General features: G+C 47.7%; 1 protein-coding gene across 4 annotated transcripts in view; it reads left to right on the top strand.

The window, feature by feature from the left end:
• B4galnt2 (beta-1,4-N-acetyl-galactosaminyltransferase 2) overlaps nucleotides 1–8,916 on the top strand; it is a 42,483-nt gene that overhangs the window by 3,212 nt on the left and 30,355 nt on the right. Inside the window, exon 1 of one of the 4 annotated variants that reach the window (XM_029546640.1) lies at nucleotides 2,328–2,387. The exons of 1 other annotated variant lie outside the window; for it this stretch is intronic. Coding sequence is in view for 2 of the 3 variants with exons in the window: in XM_029546638.1 (XP_029402498.1) it covers nucleotides 2,903–2,916 (14 nt within the window). In the remaining variant the exon portion in view is untranslated. Of the gene's footprint in view, nucleotides 1–2,327; nucleotides 2,388–2,853; nucleotides 2,917–8,916 lie in introns of those variants that run through there. 2 more of the 4 variants (XM_021213711.2, XM_029546638.1) reach the window with 2 other exon arrangements.

Here is an 8,916-nt window from a genome sequence, read left to right as displayed (position 1 = left end):
TCTTCCAAAGGTTGTGAGTTCAAATCCCAGCAACCACATGACTATCTGTAATGAGATCTGATGCCTTCTTCCCAGGTGTCTGAAGACAGCTATAGTGAGTGAGTGGAGCAAAAAGAAAAAGTGTCTGAAGACAGCTACAGTGCACTTACGTATAATAAATAAATCTTTAAAAAAAAAAAAAAAAGGCATCCTTTTCCAAGTGACTGGGGCCCAGGAGGGTGAAGGAGCTTCCTGGCACATCTGTATGGCTTTTATAGTAACAGTAGGCTCCTTTGAGACAAAGTAGGTGGCTTCAGGGTGACACTTACCCAGTAGATGAGGAGAGAGCAGATGGTGGGAGAAACTAAACCTTTCCATGCGATGGATTCCCAGGAGGGCATAGCAGTCTCCAGAGAGACTGGGAGATGCCCTCACGGTGGAGATGAAGAGCAGGAGGGCAAGAAGTGGTTGAAGTGGTTGAAGAGGCAGACCCCAGAATTTGGAGGCAAATATGGCGGGTGACAAAAGCCAGCAGAAACAAATAATCCATAGGTCCATATATACCTTAGTGGAATAAAGTCAGCAGCTTGGTTCGGTTAGGAAGCCAGGCCTCTTGGAAAGGGGTTTATTTATGCCCCACTGAGAGGTTTCAGCATCTGATGTATCAAGTGAGGGCGTGGCCACCCCAAGGTTTGGTTGAGGGCATGGTCTCTATTGTAGATGTGAGGGAGACTACAGTCAGGGGCATCTGGAAGCGTCTAGAGCCTAGAGACTAAGTAGTTTAGTAGATTGAATGTGGCCAGCAGACTGAACTTGGTCATGGGAAGGCAGGGAGAGAGAGGGAGGGAAGGAACCCTTGGAGAAGAGCAGGAGAGAGGGGATGGAGAGGAGAAGACAAAGGAGAGCAATCAAGAGTGTGATGCTGACCTGTCTCGGAAAACTAGAGAGAGAGAGAGAGAGAGAGAGAGAGAGAGAGACAGAGAGACAGAGAGACAGAGAGACAGAGACAGAGACAGAGACAGAGTCAGAGACAGAGACAGAGAGCAGGGTTTTAAGGGAAGGAGAAAGTGAGGAAGGGACCCGCAGGACCCGCTGGGAATGGTTAGGGTAGGGAGTGGGGTGGGAAAAGCTGCCACAGGCAGTTGTGAAACTGAGGGAATCTGCAGGTCAGCATCCACTTTGACATACTACTAAATACCACAAATAGTCTTGTGATACCTGACAGCCGCCATATCACTACCCAGAAAGCTGAATTCATATCCACCATGAAAAGAAAAGGGGCTCTCTGACCCCCACCAGTCTCTCTGGCCTCTGCTTCCCTCTCCCCAACCCTCTCTCCGAGTGTTTCCCCCCTCCCCCGCCTCTTTCTCCGTCTCTCCTTGTCTCCTTTTCTGTTTCTACTCCATTCTCAACCGCCCCCCCCCCCGCAAAAAAAAGAAAAGAGGAAAGGAGACCAGACTTATGATGGAGTTGGAAAAAAATGGCTTTATTCTTTCTTTTTGAGTTACTTGTATATTCTATGGAAATCCTGTCAGATGTACAGCGGGCAAAGATCCCCTCCCCCACGTCGCATTCTATGGATTATATATTCATCTAACTGGTATGCAACTAAGGGTGACCTTGGATTCTGATCCTCCTGCCTCAGCGGCTATATCTTTCTTACCTGACTGGATATTTAGGATTACTTTGTTTTTAGCCGTACTTCCTTTTTGGGACACGGCAAGGTATACACCATGTGTAAGCAGACGATTGCACACTATCTTCTGCATACCTGAAACTAGCCGTGTGCACGCAGTTTGGCAGGATCAAAACAAAAGTACGATCCCATCCTCATCTCAACGGAGAAGAGCCCCCAGAAAACCACTCCCAACACCTTTCGAAAAGGGTTTCATAAATGCAAATGCGGAACGATTTCGTGTGAAATTCGCTTTCTTCCCACGTCCAAACTAAAAGGCCTCATGCGGTCGGATAGGTCGCTGTAAGACGGATTGGGCTACGGATGCGGCTTTGTTTTCCGTCACGACAATTTGCGGTAGAGTGTTGGGGGAAAGGTAAGGGCAAAGGCTGAATTTGAGGGCACTGAAATTTGAGCTGTAGAAGGGCGGGTAGGGGCCGAGATGACAGGGAGACCTAAGAGTGGGCTACGAAACTGTTTCTAGGGTGGATAGAAAAGCTTGATTAACCGAGGAGGCTGAGAAAGAGAATCAACTTGGAAAGAAGCACAGGGGCCGGGTTGCGGGTTGCAGTGAGCGCCCAGGTTATCCAGGTCGTGCTAGGACACGCCTTGAAGCCCGGAGGACCGCGCTGGAGAGAGAAGATGGAGCAGAATGCCATTTGCCCCCGATGGGGAAAGCGGTAGCACGGGATCGTACTTTCTCCAGCTTCACCTAGTTCATCCTGAAGTTTGGGTAAAACTTCTCCCTCCGAAAGACCTGCCCACCAAAGAAATGTAGTAAGCTGCCCTGGGGGTGAGCAATCATGGCTTATATTTTTAGCCCCTAACCCAAGGAACATAAAATATACCAAAGTGGGTTGAGACGCTGCTTACTATTTGATTATTCCTAACTTGTCTAGATTTCTTCATCTGAAAAGCAAGCCACAGAACTGTCTTTGTGGCTGTTTATACAAATAAATTAAGCGTTAGGACCTGACTGTAACTCTTCTAGTAGGAAAAGCCGGGGCGTTGGTCACCGGATGGATCATGTAGTACCGGGGCATAGGCTCCTGGCGCCGCATAGCCACAGTGGAGCAACTCAAATAGTGACAAAACTGTTGGAACACATCCTGGACGCGAGGCAAGGTCCAGAGCCTGGGCGGGGGTTGTGCGAGGTAGGCGGGCGCGGTCCCTGGGACTCGCAGCTCTTTCCTGCTCCCGTCCGGACCTGCAGTGGGCAGTCTGCAGAGGTGGCTGAAGCGAGCTGCGATGACTTCCAGGTAGTGAGTGTCTCTGGGCCCGAGGAACGTGGGCACGCGGAGTTGGGGAGGAACAGGTGTGAGGAGCCAGCAGTGCTCAGACGGCGGGCAGCCTGCTGGTGGAGCCCGGGGAGTCTTCGCGTGGGTGACAAGGATCTTCTGGCACAGTGCGTGCCTTTCTGGCTAGACATCCCGCTCCTATCCCTCTCCCTTCGCCCGTCCCAGCTGCTGCGCCGTCTCAAACCCCGAACCGGTTTTCCCATGGGAAAATCTGACCTGGAGGTTGATCCACAGTTAAGAACAAAACGGGAGTGGGGGGCAAGTCCGAGCGTGGGGTCGTGTCTTGGGGATGCCGGGTACGCTGAGCGGGGATCAGGCGCTGAGTCTGGGACCCAGCTGTAGGATGTGGGCTTAGGCAAGTGTAAGAGCCTGGATCCCTGAGTCCTTTCCAGAGAGTTTTATAGCAGCCCTCACAGAGAGCCTAAGGTTTCAGAGGTTGCGCCAGGAGTAAGACTCAACTGTCCCTCAATGCACCGCACAACACCGAACTCTGAAGAGGCTATACTTGGGCGTGTTCGATTAAGTTTTACAAAACACTCAGAAGGATCAGAAACGAGTGTGTGAGTTAGAAATCATTTTGGTGTGTTACACACACCCCCAAAGTTATTTTCTCTGATTTTTTTCAAATGCAAATGCAGTTAAGGGAAGGGGCATGTAGCTCTGCTGGTGAAGTGCTTGCCTGACACTCAGAAGTCAGTCACTGCTACTAAACTACCTGGAAGGCAGAGGGCCACAATTCTGAGGCCAGATGGACATCTGATCTGATCTCAAAACTTTCAAAGGGGCTGAGGGAGTTGCTCAGTGGTATGCAGACTATGCACCAGGACCTGGTTTGAGGGGAGGGGGTGTTTGTTTTTAAAGCACACATTTGTTCCACAAAGGATGCAGGGAGAGAGGGGAGGAAGGCAGGTATATACAGAGTCTGCTGTGCATTGCTAAGGGCTTCAGGAATCCCAGAGTCCTTCAATATTCTTTCTAGCTTCCTACTGCCTGCATGTGGGAGGAGGTGGGAGCCGGGACTTAACAACGTTTCATAGGCTCAGTGTACATGAATGATGCTAATGAACACAAGGCTGGCACATTTTGGGCCAAACTTTTGTTTTACCTTCACTTATAAAGAGCTAGAATTGTACCCTTAGATCTATGATTTTCATCCCTGAAGTTTGCTATTTTCTTGTTTTGACTACACAGTACTGGCCAGTGTGGCCTTGGGGAAACATCTCTTCCAACATCTGACTTTCTATTTCTGAAATGGGACAGATCCCATAAAACAAACAAACAAACAAACAAACAAAACTCACACAAAACCCCAAAACAAACACCCCCCCAAACAAAACAAAAACCCAAGAAGAGATTAGTGTCCTATAAACAAAACTGACTGTATATTAATTATTCCACTCATTTCAAAAGTCAGTGTGGTGGCTCAGGTCTGACCTCCAGATGCTTCAAGGTCATCTTTTGCTACATTGTGAGTGTGAAGAGACCTTGGCTCCAAAGGTGGGAAAAGTTCAATTCATTTTATACCCCGGGGAGCACCTAGCAGAGGGCTCCGGGATTATGTGTCTCTGTAAAGTGGACTGAAAAGCCGGATGAAGGAAAGGGGAGGCCAGGATATGACAGATGCACTCATTCCTATGCAGCACTGATTCAGGGCGGGGCGGCTGTGTTCTGGACTCTCCCAGCAGCTCTCCTAACAACTCCTGTGTGCACATATCTCCACTTTACAGTAGGGGAAATGGAGGGAGAAGGTTGTCTGAGGACCATGCTGGAAGGAGCTGATTGGATTGTAGCGATTGTTTACTAGAATTTTATTTAACCAGTGTCGAGGACTTTCTCTCTCTCCTCCCCCCTCTTCTCATTTTCACACACTCACTTAAAAAAAAAAAAAAAAAAAAAAAAAAAAAAAAAAGCCAAATACTGGATGATCCCTACTATGAGCTGGGTATCTTACTAGGTTCTGGAAATACAAAAGTCCCAACTTCTTGGAGAAGTGGTAACTGTGGTGTATTTGACACCAACATCTAAACAGATGTCCTGGGCAAAGGCTTTCATTCCAACATTACGTTCCCCTCTATTGGACCTTGAACAACACCACATTTCTTTTAATGTGTTTTCATCACCTTCAGTGAAGCTGAACATTTCTGAAGCCTGCTCCTGTCTGCAGGACACACACACGGAAGTCAGGGGACAACTTTTCTTTGGCCTTGTTAGTTGCAGGGGGTCAAATTCATGGCTTCAGGGTAGCAAGTGTCATGTTTTATTAAAAAAAAGAAAGAGGGCTGGTGAGATGGCTCAGTGGGTAAGAGCACCCGACTGCTCTTCCAAAGGTCCGGAGTTCAAATCCCAGAAACCACATGGTGGCTCATAACCATCCGTAACAAGATCTGACTCCCTCTTCTGGAGTGTCTGAAGACAGCTACAGTGTACTTACATATAATATATAAATAAATCTTTAAAAAAAGTTAAAAAAGAAAGAAAGAAAGAAAGAAAGAAAGAAAGAAAGAAAGAAAAAAGAAAAAAGAAGGAGGAGGAGGAAGAGGAGGAGGAGCCAGGAATATGTTTAATAGAGCTAGGTATGTGGAGGTGAGAGGGGTTCCTCTACGGGCCCCTGCTGAGGCATCCCTTCCCCCTGAGGTACCAGCCACACAACGGGTTTAGTACAGCATAGAGTTTATTTAGGTCATGGGAAGGGAAGTTGAGAAGGGAGTAGAGAGAAGGCGGGGATGGGGTGGGGTGGGGGAGGAGAGGGGAGGGAAGGACAGAAGAGGCTGACCAGGAACATGTTGGGTTGGGGAGGGAGAAAGGGGTCAGAGAGGGAAGAGAGTCAGAGAGAGTAAGAGAGTCCCGCCTACCTGGTTGTTCCTGGGAACAGCTGGGCGGAGCCTAGAAGGAATGCTAACAGAGAGCACCTTTAAACGTGAACCTGTCCAGCCACCCAGCCACTCTTCCCCTTTCCCTCCCTCCCTTTTTTTCTTCCTTCCTTTCTTCTTTCCGATTCAGTTTCATGTAGCCCAGGTTGGCTTTGAACTCATTATGTACCCTTGAACGTGGGATTTCTCCTCTACCTCCATGTCCCACTGTGGCCATGTCCCACCCTCTTCCTCTTTGGAATAGAATTATGTTGGTAACCGATGAATAAGCAATAAGTATTTTCTTGTGTCTTCTGTTTTTCTGCGTACTTATTTAGTGTGTGTATGTGTGTATGTGTGTACATGTGAACATCTCCAAGTGATGCATGTGTGGAGGTCATGGGACAGATTTTGAGTGTCCTCACCTTATGCCTTGTCGAGGCAGGGTCTTTCCTGCTTCTGCCAGTGGGACATGTACTCCAGGCTCCCGGCCTAAAACTTCCTGATGATTCTCTCGGCCTTCCCATTTTATCTTTTCTGCGGTTGTCTTGTTTGTTTGCTCTTGAGACAGGGCCTCGCTATTTAGCCCTGGCTGTCCTGGGGTCAAACTCAGGACATTGGGTTCCCACAGCAAGTGCTTTTGCTGGCTGGGCCATTTCTCCAGTTTTTCTTTCTTTTTAGAGCAATAAAAAAGTTATATTTTTAAAAGATTTTCAAGTTGTGCGAAATATGTATGAAGGAAAGGGTTACCAGTGGTAAGGTGCTTGTCTAGTTTGCATGAAGTCCTGGGTTCATGCATTGTATTACCCAAAGGGCAGAGCTTAGTTAGCTAAGATGTTTAATTCATAGTTAATAAAAGATGACACTTCCCAAGCCAAACATGGTGGGTCTCTCCATCTCATGGATCTCAGTCTACAGGGGCAGTGGGAACAGAGACCTCCAGAGGGGGATTTGGAAGCCCTGTGAGTGTGGAAGGTGAATAAACCACACCATGACCTGAGTCAGGAGGCAGACCAACTTTACTCAGGGTGACTTAAGGCTTTTAAAGTTTTGGGGAACTGAGAGTAGGGGCTTTCAGGATAGGCAAAGATCATTGGCTGTGAGCTTAGGGTATCTGGAATGTCTCATTAGTATGGGGAAGCAATTCAGGAATCTTAGGTAGTTGAACAGGATCTGTCAGGAGAAAGGAATCTAATTGAAGCTACATGACTTTCCTCAGGGAATGAGACAGGGTCCTAATCGCCTCACTGTAGGTCAAAGGGTCAAAGGTCAGCCTCTGCTGGAGGGCTAGAGAAACCCTGTTTCAAAAACAAACAAACAAACAACAACAACAAAAAACCCAAAAGCCTGACATGGTAGTGCATGCCGTTAATCCCAGCACTTGGGAGGCAGAGGCAGGTGGATTTCTGAGTTCGAGGCCAGCTTGGTCTACAGAGTGAGCTCCAGGACAGCCAGGGCTATACAGAGAATCCCTGTCTCGAAAAACCAAAACCAAACCAAACCAACCAACCAAACAAACAAAAAACCCAAAACAAAACAAAACAACCCCCAAAACAATACAGGTTGAACAGCGAGGGGAAAAAAATTCTACTCTCTAAAACAGCTAGAGATTCTGTATGTTATAAAGTTAATTCACTTGCCAGCTTGTTCTTATAAATAATCCAAGTGGCTGTCTGTGAGGGAGTCCAGTAAAGAAACTGCTGATCTGACTACTCCATGATTGTTATAGATGTGTGTGTGTGTGTGTGTGTGTGTGTGTGTGTGTGTGTGGGGGGGGGGGGGGGGGAGGGAGGGAGACATCTGGGAGAGTCCAGAGTGACATGGTCACATGAGTCAGGTCATGTGAGGAGAGATGGGAGAGGAGAGGAGACAGGAACTAGATCAAGAGGTCAGGAGGGTAAAGTGTAGATAAAAGGGCCAGGTAATGAAAATGGTTGGATTTATAGGGTAGGGGGGTAAGGTGTGCCAGCCAGGAAGGTTCTGTAACAGGTAGGGGCCAGTGTCTGGCTTTGACAACATTAAGTAGGCACTTCCGCAGTTTGTCTGGGGTTAACAACTTCCTCCTCAGGAAGTCATCTGAGGACCAAGTTTATGTGCAGGTTTTCTGATTGCAAAAGCTAGTGTGAGACAGGATGACACGACCAGTTACCACAGTGAGCTGAGGAGTTTGTCTCCCACCACGAAGTCAAGATGGAGTCCTATGTCCCAACCATACAGGTTTCCGATGCTGAGCTTGCCTTTGAGGCAGTCGCTTGATAACCACAGCTGAAGACATTCTGGTTCCCAGAAAAACCATAAGCAGACTGCTCACAGTGTGTCGGTTGACAGTCCTTTCCTGCTTTGTGACAAGTTGTTTCTCCACCAGTGAAAGAAGACAATTCAAGCCAGATTAGATTATATTAAAGTCAGGTTTATTGGGAAGCTGCTGGCCCCAAGGACTGAGGTCAGGGAAGTTGCCATGGGAAGGGGAGGAGAAAGAGAAAGCGCGCTCTCAGAGAGAAAGAGAGGAGAGTGGGGAGGCCAAAATATCTGGATTATACAGAGAAGAGCCTCTGGGGTTAGGGCAGCTCAGCTCGTGGGTTGGACAATTCACGGTTGGGGGCAGGGTATGCCAGGTAGGGACTGAGGGATGCTGGGAGAACCTGGAGGCCAGGTCTGCTTTGGTATGTAAAATATGCACCTTCCACCTACCCCCACTGCGGGGGTCTGAAACCCTTTTCTGTAAACTCCAGACAGGATGGCTTTTTACGTGGTCTGCAGGGGTTGAACTCAAGTAATTGGGTTTGCAGAGCAAGCACGTGTTCATGGGACACCATAGAAGTCATTTTCAAAGCAGTGAAAAGGGAGGGGTCTCAGAGAAAAGATCAGACATCCTCAGGGGTCAGTATGGACTTCTGAAGGAGTCACCCTAAATTATTTTTGCATCTTTTATGATCTGAGGAGTAGGTTTGTTTGGCTGCACTTATTTTATTTTATTTTATTTTATTTTTAAATTCTTGCTCATTTTTATTTATTTATTTATTATATATAAGTACACTGTAGCTGTCTTCAGACACTCCAGAAGAGGGCGTCAGATCTTGTTACGGATGGTTATGAGCCACCATGTGGTTGCTGG

Source organism: Mus pahari, chromosome 14, assembly GCF_900095145.1.
Source record: "Mus pahari chromosome 14, PAHARI_EIJ_v1.1, whole genome shotgun sequence".
NCBI classification, from domain to species: domain Eukaryota; kingdom Metazoa; phylum Chordata; class Mammalia; order Rodentia; family Muridae; genus Mus; species Mus pahari.
Note: the sequence above shows the minus strand (reverse complement) of the source record. Positions and strands in the feature narration are given on the sequence as shown.